Consider the following 26422-nt stretch of genomic DNA (forward strand, 5'->3'; position numbering starts at 1 on the left):
ATAGAAAACCTTTTCATCTATTTCAGACTAAGAGTTGGTTAGAGAATTTCAACTCCTTTCAAACATGTTGTCGTCAAGATTAAATATTTTGACACCATCTTTAGTTGAGTCAAAAGAAATGAAAAGATAATTAGAGTTGGTGGAGGAAAGAGGTAGTAATGCTTGTATCCTTTTTTGTTCTATGATAAAGTTGCAAGGGTGTATTTATCTGCACATTGCGTATTAAGCACTGGTGCTGATATTCTCAGAAAACCATTTAATTAATTATTTGAACATAAAAATTGGCATTCCAGAATGCAACCAACATTTTGGCATGGACCTTTCCACAACTGTTATTACCCCAATACAAGGCTTAATGGAGAATAGGTTTGTAGAAGTTGCAAGATGGAGGAAAGCAATGAAGATTGAAGCAAAAGACCTCATCCTTGAAGAGTTGAAAATCAGAGGCTTGCAGAGCTTGAAGATTAGGGAGGCAAAGAAAACTACAATACTGTTGGAAGGTTTGTAAGTGATCGAATGGGTGAAGAAGTTTTTTTCAGGAGCAAGTTCTAGAGGTAAACAAGTGAGCTTTAATGCAAAGGAATAGGGAGTATTTTGGAATGGGGAGCATTTTGGAAGAATAGAAGAATTGAAATCCTCTTTGATGACCCAAATAGAGGAATTAGATGCAAAGGAATCCCAAAGGGTCATAAACTCTTAAGATAGAGATCGGAGATGGAAACTAAAAAGAGAGTTTGATGAAGTCATTTTGAGAGAAGAAATTTCTTGGAGACAGAAGTCTAGATGCAGGTGGCTCAAGGAAGGAGATGGGAACACTAAATTTTTTCATGAAATAGCCAATGGAAGGAGAAGGAAAAACCTAGTTTCCAAACTGGAAGTGGATGGACTAGTCCTTGATTCCCAAGAGAGGATAGCCAATTGTTTTGTTGACCATTTCAAATCCATATTAAGGAAGCCCCTAGGTCCTAGTGTGGAGTTGGAAGGTGTGACCTGGCAGAGGCTTCCAGAAGAGAGTAGAAGCTGGCTAGAATGGAATTTTGAGGAGGAAGAAATAAGAAAAGCTATTTTCTCCATGAATAGATCTAAAGCACCAGGGTCGGACGGTTTCACAATGGCTTTCTTTCAAGATTGTTGGGACATAATCAAGGAAGACTTGATTGAGGTCTTCAAGGAATTCGAGGATAATTCAGTGATTAGTCGTGGAGTTAACGCTACTTTTTTAGCCTTAATTCCCAAGAAGAAATAGGCAAAGCATCCAAAGGACTTTCGACCTATTAGCTGGTGACTAGTGTATACAAGATCGTGGCTAAGGTCTTATCTTTGAGGATTAAAAAGGTGCTCCTTGTCCTATCAGCCAAGCCCAAGGAGCTTTTGTTCAGGGGAGACAAATAGTAGATCAGTTCCTAATAGCAAATGAATGTGTGGAGGAGATGAGGAGATCGGGTCGTAAAGGTTATGTTTGTAAACTAGATTTTGAAAAGGCTTACGACCTCGTGGATAGGGGATTCTTATTACTCGTGCTAAGGAAGTGTAGGTTTGGGGATAGATGGTGCAAATGGATAAATGGTTGCCTTTCCTCTTGCCATTACTCCATCCTAGTTAATGGAGTGGTTAACAGCTTCTTCCCAGCTAGCAGGGGTCTGAGACAAGGTGACCCCATGTCACCTTTCCTATTCACTTTAGTTGATGATGCTTTTAGTAGACTTCTCTTAGAAGCGGATAGGGCCAGATCCTTAAGAGGGTGGAGAATAGGTAGAGATAGAGTTTCAGTAACCCATCTTCAATTTGCAGATGACATAATAATCTTTTGTGAAGGTTGTGATCTGATGGAGGTAAGAAATCTGAAGGATTTGATAATTCACTTTGAGAGGGCCTCAAATTTGAAGATAAATTTTGAGAAAAGTTGTATTGTGGGAATAAATTTGAGTAGAGAGGAGGTGGAGTTTATAGAAGCCTCATTAGATTGCACTTGGTCTCAGTGGCCTCTATCCTACCTAGGACTTCCCTTAAGCGCAAATCCAAAGGAAGTAGGTTCTAGAAACTGGTGGAGGAAAAGTTCAAAAAAAGATTGACAACTTGGAAGAGAAACTATATTTCCATAGGGGGTAGAGTTACTTTGATTAAAGCAACTCTAGCCAACTTGCCTTTATGCTTCTTGTCAGTCTTTAGAATTCCTAGAAGGGAAGCAAAGAGGTTGGAAAAACTTATGAGGGACTTCTTATGGGAACATGGGGAAGAGAAAAAAGATCACTTGATTAGGTGGGAGGTGGTGAGTAGAAGCAAAAATGAAGGAGGCCTAGGCTTAGGGAATGTGATGAGTAAGAATGAAGCTCTTTTAGGTAAGTGGCTTTGGAGGTGGCCCTTGGAGAGGGAGAGGTTGTGGCATGAAGTAGTGAACAGTATCCATGGTTGTTCTGAATCAGGTTGGGATGCGGAGGTATCCCGAAGGGCTTCGCTCACCACACATTAGAAGGCTATTTATGGCATTCTCCCAAAGTTTCTCAAATTTGTAAGGTATGATGCTTGTTCTGGAAACTCCATTCTTTTTGGGGAAGATATTTGGGTGAGCACTCAACCCCTAAAAGACCGCTTTCCTTCTCTCTATTCCATCTCCCTCTTTAAAAAAAGAAACCATGTTTCACCCCCGGTTTGCCCTTTGGATTTAAACTGGAATTTTGGGTTTCGAAGAGGGTTAAGGGATGAAGAACTTCTTTGTGTTTCAGAGCTCTTTTTTGCTTCTAGACTTAGTGTGCTTGGACCCCCTAACCTGGACAAAAGGGTTTGGTCTCTAACCTCGGTTGGCTCCTTCACTTGTGCTTCTTTCTTTAAAACCCTCTGCTCCAATCCCTCCTCTCAGGTGTTCCCTGTTAAAGAGGTCTGGTCAAGGCCAATTCCTCCTAAAATAGCAGTGTTTTGTTGGATAGCCTACTTGGGTAAGATCAATACGGTGGAAAACTTGCAAAAGAAGAAAACTTGTGTTTGTCCCCAAATTGGTGCTTCTTGTGTAAAGTGAAGGGTGAGGACTGTTAGAATGATATGTTAGAAGGCTTGAGTGTGTTCGGCTGATAAGAATTCCTATTAGCCCATCTTATGTTAAACTTATCTTGTAACTGGGCCTTTGCTAATGGGCCTAATCTTGTTTATGTCTTAAGTCTTCTGGGTGTCCCATCACTAATCATGGGTATCCCAGTAAATTCTTGTACTTTGTACTTCACTTATATATAAATAAAGGCATGGTCGACTGCAAGTACAGTTCGACATTTTCAGCATCTCTTCTTCTTCTCCTCTTTTCTGCTACTTCGACTACAGTGGTTCAGCTTTCATGGTATTAGAGCATTGAGCACCTTCCTGGTTACTACCGACGCCATCTCCTATTTCTTGTTGTATTTCACTTTTTTTTTATCTGGGTTGTTGCTGTGAAACCCTAGGGTTGCAGGAGAACAACACAAGGTTTGACCTAGGGTTTCCCTTGGTTGTAGGGCGCAAGGGAGGTAAGACCCTGAAGCTGGAGATGTAACTGGCACAGCGGGAGTCTCACTAGGTCGACCCGGAATGTTACAGCTAGGAGTAGTGGAAGGTGATGAAAGAGGAAGAAAAAAGAAGGGAGAATGAGAATCCTCTTCCATCCCACTAGTCTCCCCTGAAGAGGATTCTGAGAAGATTGGAAATAGGGTTGAGACTCAAAAAAGACTACATCTCTGGTGACATATTTTTTCTTGGAGACAGGATCATAACACTTATACCCCTTTTGCGTAGGAGAGTAACCCAAAAAAAATCCCTTTGTAGCCTTAGGATCCAGCTTGGTTTTATGAGAGTAGCTGATGGGTCCCTCTCCACCATCTCGGGAAAGGGAGTGGTTGACCTAAGCAAGGATCTCTCTCTTAAATCAGTCTTACATGTTCCTAGCCTTACATCAAATTTGTTGTCTGTTTCAAAGCTTACAAGAAATTTGAACTGCAGTATAACTTTTTTTCCCTCTCATTGTGTTTTCCAGGACAGATTGACGAGGAGAACGATTGGGAGTGGTCATGAGTATGAAGGCCTCTACTATTTTGATGGAGATGTCAGTTCAGCACTGCAAGCTTCTGCTACTACTAGTCCAGAAAGTGTGGAGTCAAGAGCTTGGCTGCACTTGTGGCATGCTAGGCTATGTCATTTGTCTTTTTCTTCTTTAGCAATGTTGTTTCCTGATTTATGTAAGGGCATTCTAAGTCAAAGTTTAGTTTGTGATGTGTGTCAAATGTCAAAATAATGCAGATCAATGTATCCAATTTCTAGTAATGAAATTCAAGCCCCTTTTGATTTGGTCCATTCTGATGTTTGGGGTCCTTCACCCATTGTCTCCATTGATGGCTTCCGTTATTTTATCAGCTTTATCGACCATTATTCTCGGTGCACTTGGATCTATCTGTTAAAAGGACGTGAAGAAGTTCCACGGATAACTATGATGTTTTGCAAGATGGTTGAAACACAATTTGATAAGAAGATTAAACAATTCCGTTCAGACAATGCAGCTGAATATTTTGAAAGATCCCTGAACTCATTCATGGAAGACGAAGGCATGTTACATCAATCATCATGTGCTTACACCCCTCAGCAAAATGGAGTTGCTGAGCGCAAGAACAGGCACCTAATGGAGACAGCTCAAGCTATATTTTTCCAGCACAATGTGCCCAAGCAATATTGGTCTCAAGCTGTTCTCACTGCATCATACCTGATAAATCAGATGCCATCTAAGGTACTGGGTATGAAGACCCCTTTCTCTGTGTTGTGTCCCACTCTTCCAGAATTTCCTCTTCCCCCACAGGTTTTTGGATGTACATGCTTCATACATGTGAAGGATCCAAAGAAAACCAAGCTGGATCCTAAGGTTACAAAGGGAATTTTTTTCGGTTACTCTCCTACGCAAAAGGGGTATAAGTGTTATGATCCTGTCTCCAAGAAAAAATATGTCACCAAAGGTGTAGTCTTTTTTGAGTCTCAACCCTATTTCCAATCTTCTCAGAATCCTCTTCAGGGGGAGACTAGTGGGATGGAAGAGGATTCTCATTCTCCCTTCTTTTTTCTTCCTCTTTCATCACCTTCCACTACTCCTAGTTGTAACATTCCGGATCGACCTAGTGAGACTCCCGCTGTGCCAGTTACATCTCCAGCTTCAACTGATGCTCCTGATGATCCCAGCAGGCAAGAGAAAGAGATACTTACATACAGTAGAAGGAAGAAGGGCCCTCAACCTCATGATTGCAACCAGTTGGACTCAGATCAATCTGTCTCTGCAATCCAAGGTAATTCTCACTCTCTCAATTCAGATTTGGATCTTCCCATTGCTCTCCGTAAGCCTGTTCATTCTTGCACCACTCGGCATTCCATAGTCGATTATGTCTCTTACACACATTTATCACCTACCTATCATTCCTTTGTGTCTGCTCTTTCCTCTGTATGTGTCCCTTCCAGATATTCAGAGGCGGTATCTGATCCAAGATGGAAAGAAGCCATGAATGAAGAGATGAAAGCCCTAATGAAAGCAAGAACATGGGAATTGGTGGATCTGCCAGAAGGGAAAGGCACTATTGGGTGCAAGTGGGTATTCACAGTAAAGCACAGGGAAGATGGGTCAATTGAAAGATACAAGGCCAGACTTGTGGCAAAGGGATATACACAAAATGAAGGAATTGACTACAAGGAAACCTTTGCCCCGGTAGCAAAGCTCAACACAATCAGGGTTCTACTGTCATTAGCTGCAAAATTCTCTTGGGAACTTCATCAGCTGGATGTGAAGAATGCTTTCCTTAATGGTGATCTACATGAAGAGGTATTCATGGAACCCCCACCTGGATATAATGTTGGAAAGGTGTGTAAACTAAGGAAAGCTTTGTATGGCTTGAAGCAATCTCCCCGGGCATGGTTTGAGAGACTTTGTACGGCCATGAAGAAAGTAGGGTACACTCAGAGCAGTGCGGATCATACATTGTTTACAAGGAGACAGGATGAAAAACTTACAGCTCTCATTGTTTATGTGGATGATATGGTGATTACTGGAAATGATGTGAAAGAGATGAAGAGGCTGAAGGAGTTCTTAGCTTCAAAATTTGAGATCAAGGACCTGGGAAATCTGAGATATTTTCTCGGGATTGAAGTTGCTAAATCAAGAGAAGGAATCTACATATGTCAACGAAAATATGTGCTAGATCTCCTAGAAGAAACAGGCATGATGGGGTGCAGGCCAGCAGACACACCAATAGAACCGAACCATGGATTACAAGAATCAATGGGTGAGGAATACTGTGATAAGGAAAGGTACCAAAAATTGGTAGGAAAACAGTACCTATCCCTCACTCGGCCAGACATTGCCTATGCAGTGCATGTTGTCAGTCAATTCATGCACTCTCCAAAGACTCCTTATATGAGAGCAGTGGAAAGAATTCTAAGATACTTGAAAACTTGCCCAGGGAAAGGAATTCTATTCAGGAAGAACAGCAGACTTGGAATTGAAGCCTACACTGATGCTGATTGGGCTGGGTCTGTTGGAGACAGAAAGTCAACCTCAGGTTACTGTACATTCTTCGGAGGAAACCTAGTCACATGGCGCAGTAAGAAGCAGAATGTTGTGGCTAGATCAAGTGCAGAAGCAGAATACCGAGCTATGGCACATGGGGTTGCTGAACTCTTATGGCTCAAAACTCTCCTTAATGAGCTTGGTATCAAGACTGAAGGTCCTCTCAAGTTGTATTGTGATAATAAAGCTCCTATCAACATTGCCAATAATCCAGTACAACATGACAGGACAAAACATATTGAAATTGATCGACACTTTGTAAGAGAGAGAATTGTTTCAGGGGAACTCTGTGTGCCTTATACTCCATTAGAAATGCAGACTGCAGATGTATTAACAAAAGGGTTGGCAACTACAAAGTTCAAGGACATACTTGGCAAGCTAAACATGATTGATATCCATGTTTAACTTGAGGGGGAGTGTTAGAATGATATGTTAGGAGGCTTGAGTGTGTTCGGCTGATAAGAATTCCTATTAGCCCATTCTTATGTTAAACTTATCTTGTAACTGGGCCTTTGCTAATGGGCCTAATCTTGTTTATGTCTTAAGTCTTCTGGGTGTCCCATCACTAATCAGGGGTATCCCAGTAAATTCTTGTACTTTGTACTTCACTTATATATAAATAAAGGCATGGTCGACTGCAAGTACAGTTCGACATTTTCAGCATCTCTTCTTCTTCTCCTCTTTTCTGCTACTTCGACTACAGTGGTTCAGCTTTCAAGGACTGTAACCATTTACTAATATCGTGTTCTTTTGCTGCCAATATTTGGAACTGGGTTGTTGCACTATTTGGGTGCAGGTGGAACTTGCCCTCCGAAGTAAAGCTACTGTTCATTCCGGTTGCCTTTGGGAGATTGACAAAAAGAGGGAAGCTAATGTGGAAATGTATCAGAGCCGCTACCTTGTGGACTTTATGGGAGGAGAGAAATGCTAGAATATTTCAAGAAAAGGAAAGAAGTCTTGCTGAAATTAAGGAATGCATAATGACAACGACAGTCTCGTGGCTAAAATCTTCACACTTGTTGGCAGATTACTCGTTTGATGACTTAAGGAGAAACTGGGCAGCAGTGGCTTCTACAGTCTCCACAAAGAACAAATCACAAGCTGAATGGGAATCCCCACCGGATGAAGTGGTAAAACTGAATTTTGATGGTAGCTGCCAAGGTAACCTAGGGCCATCTGGAATAGGAGGAATTCTGAGAGACAAAGATAGCAACATGTTGTCTCTATTTTCAGGACCAGTGGGTGTTGGTGATTCTGTAAGGGGAGAGATACTAGCAGCGGTACAAGGTATACAGATGGCCAGTCAACTTGGAGTGAATAATTTGATAGTAGAAGGGGATTCCAAGGTAGTAGTGGGCTGGTTGACAAGTCCAGAGACAGCTTGTTGGGGCTACAGGGATCTGGTAAAGTTAAATGGCTGACAAGGAATATGTCAGTCAGGTTTCAGTGGGTCAGCAGATCAGCAAATGCAATAGCTGATTCTTTGGCCAAGCAAGGGGTGTCAAGGGGAGATCTGTTTTGGGCCACTTTGTAACTGTGTTTCAGGCTTGTGTTTGTTTAGTGTTTATGACTCAGTCCTAGGGGGAGGTAACACCTCGTGCCTCTTCCCAGGCTGAATGCACTACTATTTTTTTGAATTAATAAAACTACTCTCATTTATCAAAAAAAAACTGTTATTACCCCAATACTTGAACCACCCCCCCCCCCCCAAAAAAAAAAAAAAAAAACAGAAGTCAAAAACTGCCATAACAAAATAATAATGCAATATGTGCTAGCATTGGTCAAACCTTCTAAATAGGGATGCAAGGTATACACGTTGAGATACTTCACTGATTTTTTTTTTTTTTTTTTTTGCAAATTGCCCAAACTGGATCCTGTAAATGCACTATTTTGATCACTCAAATAGCATTCTTCAAAGCCCATTATATAGGAATTAACCATATAGCCTTGAGGATTCTTGTTTGATCACTCAAATTACCCACCTTGGATCCTTATATACACTGCATTATTTTGACTGTTCTTTTTATTTTTTCATCATATGAATGAAATTATTGTATTAGTAGCAATATTTTAAAATCCAAAGTGGACGTCAAACTGTTTAGAAGTGGGTGGTTTGTACAGCCCATCAAAATTGCCTATAAAACAGGATCAAGCTGTTTAGGTCACTGGTTTGATTGCCGAATCCAATTCAGGCTTTGAAAGATTTAGAAGGGGCAATGGGCATGTGCCATCTACAAAATGCATAAACAAAATGTGCATTTAGAATGTTGGTTGAGTAACACTGGTTGACCAGGATCAAATCTAAGCATTGTTCACATCACTGTGATTGAGTAACACAGTTTACAACCAAAATTTATTATTCATCTAACCCATGTTCTTATAGAGGGTTTCTTTCTCTTTGTAGTATTACAGTTGCAACCTGCAATTGAGATTATGGATTATTTGTTGATATATCATTGATAGGAAGATGTAAGATGAACCTAGGTGAATTGGAGTGGAAGGGTGTGATGGGAGGTGCCTTATTTTTATATCTAATAAGGAGTAAGACTGTACTTAATGACCTCCTCACCTGTTCATTTAATTTTCTACAAATCAGTTACAAGAAGCAACATCAATTACGATATCAACCATGTGAATAGAAAATTTAAATTACCAGAAACTCCTGTCATTTACTATCTTCGAATTATCAGTATTTATTCATCCCACTAATTCTTTCTTCAGAACCAAAGGATTTTTTCTTTTATTTCTTTGGATGTGATTCTCTGCATCATTTTTATTTATTTAAAAAAAATTAAAATTTATATACTAATTACATAAATAGATCATCAATATCTTCCTTTGTGATTCAAGATAATTTGATCTATACTTCACTCTGCATGTTATTTGATGCACAGGCATTTAAAGCATTACTGACTGCTGAAAACTCAGATGAACAACTTTGTGCTCTTGGAGAACTCATGTATCAGGTACTTATTCTTCTTATTTACAAATTATTTCATTTCATAGTGAAAATAAACCTGATGTTTCGTATTCCATTATGAATATTGGCATGTCTTCATTTAAGTTCCAAAATGTTCCTCAGTATTGCCAGTTGTCTTTGAAATTTGACCATTTAAGATTGTTGTGGCAGAGAAAACTTCTCTTACTTATAAGTGCATCTCTGTATTGCAGTGCCACTATAGCTATAGTTCTTGTGGACTCGGTTCAGATGGAACAGACAGGCTTGTAAAATTAGTACAAGAAATGCAGCACAGTAAATTGTCTAAATCCAAAACAGGGACTTTGTTTGGAGCAAAGATCACAGGTGGAGGTTCTGGCGGGACGGTTTGTGTTATAGGAAGAAATTGTCTGCGCAGCAGCGAACAAATTCTTGAGGTAACTATCCTACATCACAGTCGTCAATGTTGAAGAATGAGAAGAAATTGATCTGTTTATGACTTCCATCTGATATTTATCATCTGCTTGCAGCACTATCCAGCCTGCTAGTGTGCTTGGATTCTTTATACACTTGGTCCAAATGGATTAACTGTTTCTTTATCCGCAAATCCTGCCACTATATTTGATTAGGAAACCGTACTGAAGTGGTTCTTTTGTCTTCTTTTTCTTCAAATGTGCTCTAACTTTTTTTTTATTTTTTGAACCTTCAGATTCAACAGAAATACAAAGATGCCACAGGCTATTTGCCATTTCTTTTTGAGGGTTCTTCACCAGGTGCAGGAAAGTTTGGTTATCTGAAAATTCGTCGGTGTGTGCTTCCCAGCTTAAGTTAGTATATTTAATTCACAAACAAACATTAATTTAGAGAAGTAAATAGTTATCTTAGATCCTAGATGCTAGGCACTTAATAAATTATAAATGTATTGATTAACTCCAGTATGATTCAATGAAATCCCCTATGGGTCTCTCTCTCTCTGTGGCCGGGGGGAGGGGGGATAATAACACAGAAAACAGGTAAGATGATTCTCACGAGATGGGCTTGGCCTTTGACTTACCATTGTCTGATATTCCTCCACTGTGTATCACTAACTACATAGGTGATGGATCATAGCTACTACTCAGTCTATTAACAATGATTTTCTGTTATGCTGAAGAACGAAGCAGCATAGGATGCCGTCCTACAATAAACAGGGTTGACCATACATGCTCGTTGTTCATGTATCCAAAAACAAAAGCTTATTTTTAAAGAGCCTGTTATCTCTGCCAAACAACCATTATTGCAGGCAAGGTTCAAAACATCACAATGCACCAGTGCTTATCGTTTACAGTGTAATTTTTAAATTTGGCAAACTGAAAAAATAAAAAATAATAATAAGAGCATCAATTAAAACATTGATAAAACTCTTATGTTCATAGATTTATTAATGGATTCACAGATTCATTACAATCATTATACTAGATTCATAGATTTATTAATACGTTAAATCTAAGATTGAAATAACTACGAAAGTATGAAGTAATACATTACAATCATTATAGTATCGGAGAAGCTTTACTTAGGCTCAATAAACATACTATATTGCTTTTTACATTTTACTAAATGCTTTAAAGACATTAATTTAAGTTAAATCATTAATTAATAGTTGCAGAAATATATAATTAATCTACAAAATATGTTATCTCTGTATGAAAGTAGAAGACCCAAGAAACCAAGAGCAAGAGTTCATGACAAAGATTGTATACAATTGATGTACTTTAATTACTGAATTAATTATTCTATAATTTTTTTTTTTACTTTTATATATTGTCATGATGGGTTTGGATATGATACTGGAAAAACTTAGAGCCAAACAATAGGTATCATAAAAGAGGTGACCAATCAGGTGGTACTCATCAAAATTCATGGGGTACTTTGATTGTTCAGAGCTCTTCCGGTACCATGTCCTTCAAAATAGTTTTACTTAAATTCTTAATAGTTAATAGCTTGATGGCTATATAGTTCCTTAAAAACGGCCATGTAAATTAAGTTAATTTTGAAAGTAACTTTTATTTTAGTAATTAATAATAAAATACACATCATGAATAGTAGCAAGTGAGGAAAGCTACCAAAACAAAGGGGGTATTGTAACATGAGTGAAAGGTTTGGGAAAAATAAAACTAGAAAACCAATGAAAATTAATGAGGGCATTAAAATCATGAATTTCCCTAAATTTTTATAATTATTCTATTTCTTTAAATCACTAAAAATAAAGTTACTTTTTTTACATAAATTGTTGTTAGTGCAATGAACCCTATGATAATCCAAGCAAAATCTATGGTGCACTATATGGAAATTGCTGCAGCATAATTCAAACATAAATTAACCAGTAGTAAATATGTCATTGTCACATCTTTAAAGTGATTAAAATCTAATTATAAATGCATATTACATACTGTGAAACATGAACCAAACCATGTGGCATTTTTAACATGATTGATTAAAATGTTGATCCACTTTAAAAATCATGTAGAATGGCAACTTAGGTATTTAAAATGTCTATTCTAGTACATCACATAATTGATATGGGCATTTTCCACCCATTTGTTGATGGAATGCTAATATAGGTATTTATTTACTTAACTTTTGATAGTTAAATAAATGAATCATTGGGGGGAGGGGGTAATTGGAATTTAATCCTTGTATTTTTTTGGAAAAAAATTGCGATTAGTATCCTGTACTTTGGGCCTAGTGTACGTCAAGTAGCTGTTAAGTGGCATTTGAAAAAGACACAAATGTCTTTCAAGTGTCATCTAATTTTCTTTATCAACCATCCAAGCGTTGACAAAAAATTAACAATCCCAAATCTTTGCTTCTTTTATTTAAGAAAGTTGGGATCTAGAATTGCCCACTAAGACGCGGCCCCAACTTTCTTGAATAGAAGAAGCAAAGATTTGGGATTGTTAATTCTTTGTCAACATTTGGATGGTTGATAAAGAAAATTAGATGACACTCAAAGGGCATTTGTGTCTTTTTCAAATGTTGCTTAACGGCTAGTTAACAGCTGGTTAACTGTAGGTACCAGATTGACACATTTTGAAAGTTTGGGTACTGAATTGTCGCATTTTAAAATTCGGAGACCAAAGTGGCGCTAGGCCCAAAGTATAAAGTACTAATCAGGAATTTTCCCTTTTTTACGGGACTTACCTAAGTCTTCACCGGAGGTGACCAAGCTCGCTCTTAAATAGACTTCAAAAGTTATCTAACCATAACCTAAGTATTAAGATTAATTGATAAAACGAAACAAAATCTATTTTACCTAATTTATGACTTCAAAACTATTTTTAAAATTACAAAATTGTTTTTCTTCCACGGACAAAGGTAAAGTGCAATTGTTAAGTCTACTTCCTTGACCCATGATTGAATGAACTTTTTCTTTTATATTTTAAGGTTTTTTTTCTTAAATAATATTGTGTATGGCATCATTGCTGTTTTTACTTATAATTACGCTTGGGAATAAGATATTTTTCTGTTATTTCTAGTGGAACATCATATTTGAATTTATGTTGCATTCCCCAAACATAATGTCAAAGAACATCACCCAAAGTTTTGAATTTAAAATAAATGAAACACTTGTTTCGATCAGTATAAATAATGAACAGTCTTCCATATGTTATGTTGTGCCAAAGTATTTCTTGTTTGGTTGCAGTTCAATCTTAAGAGCATTAGTACAAATGCATGGACTTGCAAATGAAAAGAATGCAATTTTTATTTAATTTTGTTTTAGGTTCTATTTCAGGTATTATTTCTTTCATTTATATTGCAATCAAACAAAACAAGGAAAATTTTGAAACAAAAATAAATCAGAATTTACACTCGGATCATTTGCACTATCATAATTTTGCATCAATACAAATTTCTTTGCATTGCAACCAAATGCAATCTTATGAGTATTCTAGACTTGTTCATTAGAAGCTATCATCTACTAATGGTGGAGTAGGGCACAAAATAAAAGTTGAATTGAGTTGAGTTGAACTCCATTTAGGTCTACTAGCCAAAATAAAAGTTGAGTTGAACTCCATTTAAAACTATTTTTAAAATTACAAAATTGTTTTTCATGCCTACATACATACATACATACACCTCCCCAACCCTAATGGTAGCGGGATTCGATCCCAAATTTATGTTCGAAATGATCATATCATTTTTTTTAAGAAGCTTGTGGGCAATTTCATTAGACTCTACTGAGAAACAGAGGGGTTGTGCCTGGAAAATCAAGTAGTGTATCCAAGTAAAAGTGCAACTAAGAGATAAAGCTTTTCGAGCTATGGCATGTGCCGCTTAGTTCGCAATATGTGGGACAAAAGATACTGAGCAAGATGGAAGGCTGGCAATGAGAGTCCTGCTAATATAGTATGAAGCCGCCATGGTAGATCAAAATGATCATCCAATAAAAATTGAACAATATTCTTAGCATCACCTTCAATAATCGAAGAGGAAATATGTAAATCTTCAGCAAACAGCAAACCATGAAGAAAAGCTATGGATTCAGATCCCTCAAGAGTTCCATAGTGGACAGGAAGGCCTCTAGCAAACAAAAAATGACCACAATGGTCTCTAGCAATCAATCCAATTACAATAGTAGAAGAGGATATATCGCTACTTCCACATTAATTTTAACTACACCAATTGGAGCTCCACACCATAGACTCTTAGGTGGATCAATAGAAGCTTCAAGCTGATCAATAGTGGTATTTGCCTTGGAGACAATACTAATAGGATTTAAAGGAACTTCCTCAAATAGCATATTCGTTTCTAACCTTCTATATATGCTTTATGTAAATACTCCCTTTCAAAAATAATTCATTTACTTAATCAACCATTGTCTTGGCATGTTACCACCAAAAAATAAACATGTCCAAAATATTCAATAGTGAAATGTCATGAGATCCAAAATTAATAGAAGATAGAACCAAATAGCTTTTTCTCTTGGGAACAACACAAAAAGCTAGATCATAGACTCTATGGCTTTATGACTGTTACAAAACTGATCTATACTGGTTTCAACTCTAGATTAGCAGGGAATAATAGTAAGAGAGAGAGAGGGAGGAGAGAAGAAAGAGAGAATAACTGGTTCAAACTAGAGAAGAAAAAAGATCTCTCTCTCTCTAGTCGGCCAAAGACAGTTATGCCCCAACTTAAGTATGGGACACAACACTTAAAATGAAAACATAACAGACATTACACCTCACTCTTAACATAAAACAAAATGACCAACCTACCTCTACAATTGACTCTAACACTCCCCTCAAGTTGGTGAGTATATGTCATATAGTCCCAACTTGTTATATATGTAATCCACTCTTCCCCGACTTGAACCTTTAGTGAACAAGTTTGCCCATCGACTTCTTGTGTTTACATATGTAGTACTTATCACTCCACTGAGAACCTTATCTTTCACAAAGTGACAATTAACTTCTATTTACTTTCTTCTTTCATGGAAAATTGGATTGGAAGAAATATAGACTACAACTTGGTTGTTACAATATATCTTCATAGGAGTATCAATCGAGTACCCCATAAGATGTTCTTCAACCATACTAATTTACATGTAGTGTGTGTCATGGTTCTATATTGAACTTCAACACTGCTTCTTTCCACCACTCTCTGCTTCTTGTTCTTCCATGTAACCAAATTGCCCCCCAAAAAGATACAATACCCTGTAGTAGACCTCCTATTAGGTATTCAACTGACCCAGTCAACATTTGTTTATCCCTCTATCTCAAGACTCCCTCCATTCTTATATAACAACTCATGACTTGGAGTTATCTTCAAATACCGTGCAATCCTTATACATCCCAATGTAGAATCCGAGGATTTTGCATAAACTGACTCACCACATTAATTACAAATGATATATCTAGTCAAATAATGGTTAGGTAATTCAACTTATCCACCAACCTCCCATACCTTCCAAGATTTTCAAACTTTTCACCTACATCACTACTTAATTTGACATATACCTCAATGGGTGTTTCAGCTGGTTTGGCACCCAACAATCTTGTCTCCTTTAACAAATCAAGAACATACTTCATTTGGTATAGATTAATACTGCTTAAATACCTCTATCTCCAAGAAATATTTTAATTTACCAAGATACTTTGTCTGAAATTAATCATGTAGAAAGATCTTCAACCTATCAATCATCAACTTGTCATTGTCGGTAATAACAATGTCATCTACATATACCACCAATAAAATCTTCTCAGCATCTGAATCATAGTTAAATACTAAATGGTCAACTTGACATTATCTCAAGCCATATTATTTCACCACTTCGGTAAATCTACCAAACCACACACATGGGAGACTGTTTAAGTCCATAAATGCCTTTTTTGTGTCTCCACACCTTACCATCCTCCCCCTAAGCAACAAACCTAGGTAATTTCTCCATATAAACCTACTCAAGAAAATCACCATATAAAAAAACATTCTTAATGTCAAATTGAAATAGAGGGCAATCATACATAAAAAGTTCTCCTTCCATTGCTTGGCACCACCTTAAAGAGGTAAGAGCTTTTTGGACATTCTTAGGAACAAAAACCATTGATAGTAAATAAACAAATTATTAATGGTATTGGAAGGGTTATGATCCATCATATGGATGGCTGAACCATGCAAGATGGTTGAGTGAGAAAATTTTCTAATCCTTTTGAGAATCAAATTCCCTATGTTTTGAAAAACTGCATTTTTCAATATCAGTCTTGCACTAAACCAAACCATATTTGAAACCAGACAAAGAGGGAGATTTATACCCGATATGGATACCACAAATGCAGATCCAAGGTGGAAGTTCATGCCCAAATCAGTCTTGAAACCAGCCTCCACCAAAGATGGCGCAGTGTATAGGTGAAGTTGATTCAACAACATAATTTTCAACAAAACTGCAACCCAACTGCTTGGATCGAACTGGGGAATGTGAGCTTAAAATTCATCTGATTTTTTCTTGTAAAAATTAGAAGAAAATTGATCTCTATCAGTCCTTGAAAGCCTAGGTCGTGATAGGGTTTCTTGGAAGACAAAAGAGAAGAAGAGAGAACAAGAAAGAGTGGTCTTCTAGTCTGGTTTGCCCTCTTCTTCTTTTATCTCCTTATGGAGCACATTAGAAGATTATCCAAATTTAATTTGGATATAGACTCTATTAAGAGATAAGCCTTATCCTCTTAAGAGGATAGGTGCTCCATACCCATTTCCAAACCCATATTTGATCCAAAGTTGTCATGGGATAGCTTACTTAATCTTATTAATTATGGGCCTTAGGTCCATTTCCTTCAAAGGCTCATGACCCAAAATGTTGCATGGCCAACTTAGGCCTGATTTGTATGGCATGGGACCCCTCAATGACTTCACATAAGTCCACATGAGTTTGGCCCATCCTCTATGAAAAATCTTAATCAAATTTGCTACTAAACGCAATGAACCCCTGAGCGCATCACTATGGACTCAATATGGGTCCAACATTTACACCTAAATGATCATTGAATTCAGCCATCCTATGAATACCCAAGGATAATCGACTTAAGTATTATAAAACCCATCAGATAATCAACCTTGTAACGGTCTCTTACATTTAACCTCTCAGCCCATAATGATTACAACACTGCCCTATAGGGAAGGACCTCTCCCTTGGCTACAAGTGTAGTGTCACACTTTCTGTCCAGATGGATCCTAGAAATTTAAACCTTTTGCAAACATTTATATATATATATATATATATATATATATATATATATATATATATATATCATATAAATAAATTTTGCAAAACTAAATCTCAAGCACAATTGAAATACACTACTGGCAGTTTAGGTTTTCATTAGAGAGAGTGTAAGCCCTATTATTCACTTTGTCAGACAGAGGGGACAATCTTATCACTATGATCACCCACTTAGGTGAATTCTCAAATTGCTCCAACATACCTAGGTTTTTAACCTTTGATGGATCACACTGATTGGTATATCAAAGACAGCCCAATCCAACACTAGTGTAGTACCATAATCAAGTTTAGGGTTATGTATAACTTTCTAGTTTTTCCCATCAATCTCCAAGGTCCAAGGCATAACTGGAAAAGTGGTCCATCTGGGTTCAATGTTTCATCCAAATACACACAACATGTGCTTTGGATCTAACCCTAGCAGTTGAGACAAATTGCCCCAACTTCTTTGGCAACACATCAGTGTCAGCCTTGGCAAGATAAACTCCCCAAGTCTATCCAACGATTGAGAACATTCTAAACTAACACGAGTCTCATAAGTGTCCAGTTTAAGGGGTAATTTCGTATAAATATACCAATATCAACATGAAACAATGATATACTTCTATTCGTTTATAATAAATGTATATGTACATCAATTTGATTGGAGCTAAAGGCATGTACTATCTAACAGATGAGAGACAAAAATGTGAGATATAGAAACATAACTGGAAATGAGATTAAGAGTGCAACTATGTTTACATTTCTGCAAAGTAATGGGAAGGTCAAAGCCAGAAAAGGAGTGAAACTAGTGCTAAAACAACTATTGGATCTATCAACGATGAAGAAATTGTAGGATCTAGTACCTGCTGATGAATATATACTTGCTTGATAGGTGGTCGTTCAGTAGAAAGTTGCACTGGAGACAACGACTAAGACATAACTAGAACAAGAGGAATGGAGTCCTCAACCGGAATTGGAAGTGGAGGTAGATAAGGAGGAAAGACATTCGACTCGGAAAAGTATTGACCAAACTCAAAGAACATAACATTGAAACAAACAAAAGAACATTGGGAACTGAGATTATAACATTTGTACCCTTTTTGGGTTCTAGAATAGCCAGGAAAAATGCACTTAGTAGATTGTGCATCTAATTTGTCCATTACAGGCCCAAGATTGTGAACAAACATACACATCCAAAAATCCTACAAGGGAAAGAGAAAAGAGACAAAGTGGGAAACAAGATGAAGAAGGGAGAATGGTCTTCAAGGATTGACATGGGCATCCGATTAACAAAAAAAAACAAGATGCAAGTATAGCATTACTCTAAAAATGTTTGGGTATATTCATATAGTGCAAAATGGATCATGTAGTTTTTAAGAGGTGGTGGTTCTTTCTTTTAGTTACCTCATTTTGCTAAGAGGTGTAAGCACATAAGGTTTGACGAATAATACCATGTTATTCCAAATATTGTTGAAAGGGTGTATAAAAATAATCTCGACCAAAACAAAGAATCTTAATGTATAAACCAAATTGAGTGTAAATTTCAGCATAAAACTTTTTGAAAATAAAAAATAATTCACTCATCTCTTTCATAAGATAAAGCCATGCCATCCTTCATAATCATCAACAAAAATTACAAAATATTTGTAACTATTGTATGCCACTATTTTATTTAGACCCCAAATGTCCGAAAGAACAAAAAAAAAAAAGGGCTTGACACATGACTATCAACCTTAAACCTAAAGGGAGCACGGTGATATTTCCCATATTAACACTACTCACATTTTAAAGTAGAAAGACTACTTAATGATGGAACAAGTAACTGAAGTGCCTAAGAAACGAATGACCAATTTGACAATGCTACTAAAGAGGAGAAAGAGGCAATTTAAGAGTTGTTAATGAACCATCACCATCAAGGTAATATAGTTCACCAACTTTATGCCCTCCACCAATCTTTATCCCCATCTCGATATCCTAAAAACACACAATAAGAAAGGTAAAAGGTGATAAAGCAATTAAGAGACTTGGTTAATTTACTAACAAACATAATGTTAAAAGGAAATATGGGAACATACAATATTGATGAAAGGGTAAGGAATCTAAGTTGACATTACCAATACCATAAATAAAAGATGTTGAGCCATTAGCAAGAGTGACTGTGTGTGATGTAAGGGATTGAGGAAGAGAAAAAAAAAACACCTAGAGTCCCAGTTATATGATTGGAAACTCTCTAGAATCAATAATCCAATGGGAAGGTTTGGATGCCAGACAAACCATACTTCAATGAGCAAGAGTAGTTGTATTCTATTGTAATGTAGCCTAAAGAAACCACTCATACTCATCACGTGGAACACTCATTATCTCTTTTCCGAAAATATCTATAGATGTAGAAGGTGTTTCATCAAGTTGTTGAATCTCGTCTCCGATATCACCCCCACTAGCCACCATATAATTAGCCCAGGTATAGAGTGGCCCATATAAATCATAGAAAAGATTGATAGTATGTACCTCCATTCCACAATGAATACACTTCCTCTTACCATTACTTCATCCTCTACCATGTGCTTCTCTTGAATCTCGACCTTTAATACGTCCACCACTATGACTAAACATAGCACCACTACTACCACCATGAATTGGCTAACTTCCATGAGCTCCACCTCTACCACCATGACCTCCACCTCTACCTCTAGTTATTGCAAAAGTAGACCTATCAGTAGACCATGAAGTATCGGTATCGAGTATTGTATTAAACAACTTGGATACAAATATACTTTGGAAACGCTAAGAAAATGCACACAAATTCCATAAATACATTAATAGCAATTGAATTTAATGTCAAATATATATATATATATACATACATACATATGAAGAAAAATATATTATAATTAATATAATAGGACATGTAGATATTATACAATTTTATTAATAATGCTTCAATCAAGATTCCAAGGCAAATAGTATATAGATTTTTATAAATTAATACATGCAAAAACCAATATTATTTTATTATCTATTAAAGTGTAAGGCATAAAGCATATGCAACTATTATATTTGAATTATTATATCAATTTTTCTATTTTCTATTTTTACTTTTTAATATTAACAAAAAATTCAACCAAAAAATTAATTCTTAAATGTTTGATAAATAATATTTTTATTTTTGTAAATAATAAATATGTTATTATAAAATGTAAATTAAAATATCAATTAATAATTTATAAAAAAATCTAATATTAACTTAAAATATATCAAATCTATTAAAATTTTGAAAATACATATCTTATGAAAACTCATAAATTTTAATTACTAAAATAATTATTCCATTATTAATATTTTATTTTTATAAAATTTCAAAGTTAAAAATTATTTTTTATATAAAGTGTAGACTAATGGATTTGATAGATTCAATTTATATTATATTTTCAAATACTTTGTAAATAATACTTTTATTTTTTAAAATAAAAAATACATTGTTATTTAATGAAAAATAATATATTAATTAATAATTTATAAAAATTTAAGATATATATACCATATGCAAATTTATATAATTTAAGTATTAAAATAATTATTCTATTATGAATATTTTATTTGTACAAATTTTTGAAATTAAAATTTATATCTGATATGTGTGTGTGTATGCGTGTATGTGTGTGTGGGGGGGGGGTTACAAATTATTTATTCATTTGATTTATAAAATACTAATTTTGAATATTGTTCTTTTTAATTTATAGTTGAAGTTTTTGAAAATAAATATATGTTGTTTTTTATTTACATGTAAACATTAAGTTTAATAAAAGTTATTTTATTACACATATTAACATGAAATAACAAATGTCCTGGTGGTTAATTTACATGTACGCCTGGGCAATGGGGCATTCACCAACTTGAGTTCGAGTCATGCTCCCCCATTTTTTATTGTGAGACGCTGGTTGATATGTTTCTGTATCAATCAATACTATGCGCCGATACAGAACCCTCTTTGATCCATCAATTAGAGGCATAACCAATTGGAGGCATGGACCTCAAAAAAGGAAAAATGACAACTCTTTTTTAGCCATCCAGTGAAACTCCAAAGGATCAATGAGTAGGGGTGAGCATATTTCGGTTAAAACCAAAAAACCGAATCGAAATTTTGGTTTCGGTTTAATCGATTTGGCCTAATCGGTTTTTCGGTCGGTTTTGGTTTTATTATTTGGTTATTTTGTATTTCGGTTATCATAGTTGGTAAATCAATTAACCGAAAAATTAATTTAATTTATAAATATATATTTTTAATATTATTTATAATTTTATATTAATATTTAATATATTATGCAATATACATCATTACTTCATTTAATGCAAGTAAAGAAAAGAGTAAAAGACAAGTAAACTATTGGGCATTGGCTGGTGCAGGGGTCTAAGCATCTTCCTTCCTCAATCGTCTCTCTCTCTCTCTGACTCTCTCAGTCTCTCTAGTTTCTCTCTAAAGATTTTAATCTCTCTATATTTAGGAAGAATAGGTTGGCCATTGGCCTGCTGTAACTGTGTTGTTGCTGCTTGCTAGGTGAGGGTCTGACCAGCTAAGGGCGTCTTCCCTGCCCTGTTGAGTGATTATCGACCACCGAGTGCCGCGGCTATCGCTGAGTCTGCTTTTTCTCTACCGGCTGCCGCTGAGGGCTTCTTCTTCTTCTTCTTCTTCTTCTTCTTCTTCTTTGTTTCTGATAGAACATAGAAGGCTTGACTTAATTTCAGTTTTTATTGAAATATCCGAAATAACTGAAAAAAATTAGTTCGGTTTAATTGGTTTTTACATATTTCGATTTTGGTTCGGTTTGCCATCTTGTTAAATCGGTTTTGAAAATTTTGGTTTTTTGGGTTCGGTTTTGAACCGAAAAAACTGAATACTCACCCCAATCGATGAGATCTCTACAAAGATCAAGGGAAAAAAAGGTAAACCAAAAAGTTTTGGGTTGACCTCAACTATTTATAATGGCTCTCATACCATGCTATAGAACTGGTTTGTATTGGTTTTAGCCCTAGATTAGTAGAGAATAATAGTATGAGAGAGAGAACAATGTTTTTAAAATCGAACTGGACAACGAACTGTTTAGGGGCCCGGTTCCAGGGTCAAACAGATGGCTCATTTTGACAAAAGAAATACAAAATTAAAAACTAAAAAAACAATCAAAAACTGCTGGACAGTTTGAACGGTTTGAATGCCTGAGTCAGCAGTTTGTCGACCAAATCAATGGTTTTTGGCCAAAAAGAGGTTTTAGGGTAAAACGGTGATCGGTTCTTGATTTTTCCAATCTGACTGTCTGGTTCGGTCCAGTTTTAAAAACCATGAGAGAGAGAAAAAGAGAGAGAGAGAGAAAAAAAAGAACTGATTCGAACTAGAAAAGAAAAAAAACTCTCTCTCTAGTTGACAAGATGTTATTTATAAATTTCTAATTAAAAGAATAAAAACAATTATACCCCTACTTAAGTATGTAACACGACACTTAAACCAAAACATAACAAACAATACACCTTGCTCTTAACATAAAACAAAATAACCAAACTATACCCATCTACAACCGACTTTAACAATTACAAACTGGGCAAGCATCACCAATAGCCTTACAAAATCTATTCAGACGATCCCGGGTAGGGAGTAACCGTTTAACACACATCATTTATATAAATATATGTCATATATAACTATGCATTATGAATAAATGTATATTTTTGCATCAACAATTTCAAATTTAATTTAAAAAATTCTAATATAAGATAAGTATAACGCTCTTTAAAGCATAACTATGTACTTGCATATATAATAAAGTCAAAGTAATTTTTTTTTGGTATTCTAATAAAGTCAAAGTAAATCGACTTTAATCTGCACCCGATAATTTTGTATTAAAATATAAAAACAAAAAGATTTAAAAAAAGTAAAGAAATTGGACCAGGGTTGGAGTTGGCAACGGGGTGGGTTTGGGGCGGGGCACCCCTCCTTGTCACCGCCCCAAAGTCAAGATACTTTGCCCTGTAATCGATGGTGGGGCGGGGCATCTATTCTCTATTGGGAATGGGGAATCTCCAAAATTTCCCCTTTCTAAGACAATTACTAATAAATTATCTATTTTATGGACAATTTATATATAGGATATAGGAATTTGAGGGTATTTTAGGAATTGAATTATAATACTTTAGAAATAATTCAAAAATAAAATATGGGATCTAACATTTTAAGAATTTAAGAAAAACTTGAAGATATTTTAAATATTAATATTAAACTTAGAAATATTTTATTAATTTACCTTTGAATTCAGAACGGATTTAAGAAATTATATACAAAATCCATCCCCTGATCCCCGATTCGAGGAACCGTCCCCGCCCCACCCATGTTCAGGGTTGGGGAAAACCTGCCCCGTTCAGGGCGGGTGGGGCAAGGACCCGGTTACTCGGGTTGGGTTAGGATACCTTAGCCCGACCTCGACCGGTCCGATTTGCACTCCTAAACACAGAACGTTCTAGATTTGTAAATGGGTACGACAAAACCAATTTGTATGGTTAGCACGGCCCGGCCGACCGCAATGCGTCTCTAAGTATTCAGGCGAGCGAGCGAGGAGGGTTTTAGTCTCTCTCTCTCATAGGGGTTTTACTTACAGCAGCAGGAACAGCGGAAGGCTGAACATCGCCCCTTAAACTCAGATCTCTCCTTCTGCAGAAGCTGTTTACCAATTGATTGGATCAAAACCATCATGAGTTTATACCGGATTATCCTTAGATCTCTCAGACGATCATCTCCTCTCTCTCTCTTCACCACTAACCATCTTCTTCCTGTTATCAGCACCTCCACCACCTCCACCACCGCCGCCGATCATCACCACATCCTCCTCCAGTATCCCAACCATAGCCTCCTCTCTGTTCGCTCATTCGCCTACTCCTCAGCGGAGGAGGCTGCTGCTGAGCGTCGCCGCCGGAAGCGCCGCCTCCGTATTGAACCCCCACTCCACGCCCTCCGCCGAGACCCTAACGCACCACGCCCGCGTCCCGACCCTAATGCTCCCCGCCTTCCAGACTCCACTTCGGCGCTTGTTGGCCCTCGCCTTAATCTCCACAACCGAGTCCAATCACTCATCCGCTCTGGCGACCTCGACGGCGCCTCTGCCACAGCCCGCCATGCGGTATTCTCTAATACTCGCCCCACCGTCTTCACCTGCAATGCTGTCATAGCTGCCATGTACCGCGCCAAGCGCTTTGACGATGCGGTTGCACTCTTTACCTTCTTCTTCAGACAGTCCAACATAGTCCCCAATATCGTCTCCTACAACTTCCTCATTAACACTCACTGTGATTCCGGCCGCGTCGACGTTGGCCTTGAAATCTATCAACACATCCTCGCCAACGCCCCCTTCAGTCCATCGCCTGTCACCTATCGTCATCTAACCAAGGGTCTTATCGACGCTGGCCGAATTACTGATGCTGTGGACCTCCTTCGAGAGATGCTCAATAAGGGCCATGGTGCCGACTCCTTGGTCTATAATAACATCATCGGTGGGTTCCTCAATCTCGGTAATGAAGAGAGGGCTCTCGAGTTCTTTGACGAGCTTCGTGAACGATGCCTCGTCTATGATGGTCTTGTACATTCTACAATCATGGATTGGTACTTCAAGCAGGGTAGGGAGAAGGATGCAATGGATTCTTATCGATCTCTTCTTGATCGCCAGTTCAAGATGACACCTGCAACCTGCAATGGCCTTATGGAGGTCCTGCTAAAGCACGGGAAGAGGGCGGAGGCATTGGCCCTATTCAACCAAATGCTAGACTCCCACACACCGCCTAATTTCCAGGCCGTGAACACTGATTCGTTTAACATCATGGTGAATGAGTGCTTCCGGTTGGGGAACTTCTCGGAGGCTATTGAGATGTTTAAGAAGACGGGCACCAAACAGGGGTCAAAACCTTATCAAATGGATGCTGCAGGATTCAATAACATCATTAGCAGGTTCTGTGAGCATGGGATGCTTTCGGAGGCAGAGAAGATGTTTGGAGAAATGCCTACAAAGTCGGTGAACCCGGATGTTAATACTTTCAAGATTTTGATTGATGCTTATTTAAAAGAAGGAAGGATGGAAGATGTATTACAAATCTCCAGTAAGATGGTGGTTGAAGCTGGTTTGAGATTAGACCCTAATTTCTGTAACAAGGTTTTGAATGAGTTGATTAAGAATGGTAAGGCAGTGGAAGCTGCAGAGATTTTGGGGAAAATGGGGGAGAGGGATGTGAAGCCTGCCCCAACGAGTTACGAGATTGTCATTACGGCATTGTGCAGTGAACTTAGACTAGATCCATGTCTGAATTTGCTGGGTCAGATGGTGAGGAATAACATCATTGTTTCTTCTACTCTTCGCAATTTTGTATTTGAAGCATTTGGAAAAGAAGGGCGGAATGATGAGATTGAGAGACTATTTAACGTGAGGAGGGAGGGAAGTTATGCAGGTGTTCCACCTTATGAATCCCCTCAAATGGCAGGGCAAGTAGCTGCTGGATCTAGAGTCTGATGCAATCAAATTTTCTGGTTTCTTCTCTCCTGCTTAGTTTTGTTTAGAGCAAGAAGAAGTCTAATTTATTTTCATATACTGAATACGTTTTTTCAGCACTTAGTCCAAGATTGTTAAAGTGACCCTAAGAAAGGTATAATCATGAGAAGTATTTCTGCTAGAGTCATCAATTTACATGTAACTGTTAACTAGCTAATGAGTTATTATTATTACTTTTGATTGGTATAGCTGGTGGGTTATTATTGGGACCTGGAAACATCCATATTTGTCAAAGATGTTCTGTTTAGTAAGCAATTAATTCTTGTCATGAGTGTGTTTTATCTTTTTTGTATTATTATGGTATGGTTTTTCTTCATGTTTTTTTCCTTTGTTGTTTCATGTATTCTCATGCATTTCTATGCCAGCATGCCTGTCCACTTAATGCTTCTGTTGTTTGTGCAGCATATTTTGAAGTGGGATTCTCCCCTTAAGAAAATGCATTACATTGTCGATAATAAAAATTAAAAAAAAAATTAAAAGATTAAAAGAGAAAATTAAAATGTTTACAAGGTGTTCAGTGATTATGATATTTAAACCATACTACATAATTTAAAAAATTGTTTTCTCAAATGAAAAATCAAATTTTCTATGCTCTTGGTTATCTTAGAATGTAAACAGAA

At 37.0% G+C, this 26422-nt stretch overlaps 2 protein-coding genes across 2 annotated transcripts in view; both read left to right on the forward strand.

Moving 5' to 3' along the window:
• The window catches only part of LOC104601626 (L-arabinokinase-like), a 51825-nt gene extending 41181 nt beyond the window's left edge, over positions 1 to 10644 (forward strand). The window contains exons 28-30 of the mRNA XM_010265039.3: positions 9451 to 9522; positions 9728 to 9931; positions 10204 to 10644. Coding sequence (XP_010263341.1) covers positions 9451 to 9522; positions 9728 to 9931; positions 10204 to 10326 — 399 coding nt within the window. The 3' untranslated portion in view covers positions 10327 to 10644. The remainder of the gene's footprint in view (positions 1 to 9450; positions 9523 to 9727; positions 9932 to 10203) is intronic.
• Positions 10645 to 23748: 13104 nt separating this feature from the next.
• On the forward strand, positions 23749 to 26070 carry LOC104601627 (pentatricopeptide repeat-containing protein At1g10270-like). The gene has a single exon (XM_010265041.3). It carries the CDS (start codon positions 23961 to 23963, stop codon positions 25761 to 25763), a length of 1803 nt encoding a protein of 600 aa, XP_010263343.1. The 5' UTR covers positions 23749 to 23960; the 3' UTR covers positions 25764 to 26070.
• Positions 26071 to 26422: the final 352 nt, after the last annotated feature.

This window comes from Nelumbo nucifera, chromosome 8, assembly GCF_055504915.1.
Source record: "Nelumbo nucifera cultivar China Antique chromosome 8, China Antique-T2T, whole genome shotgun sequence".
NCBI classification, from domain to species: Eukaryota; Viridiplantae; Streptophyta; class Magnoliopsida; order Proteales; family Nelumbonaceae; genus Nelumbo; species Nelumbo nucifera.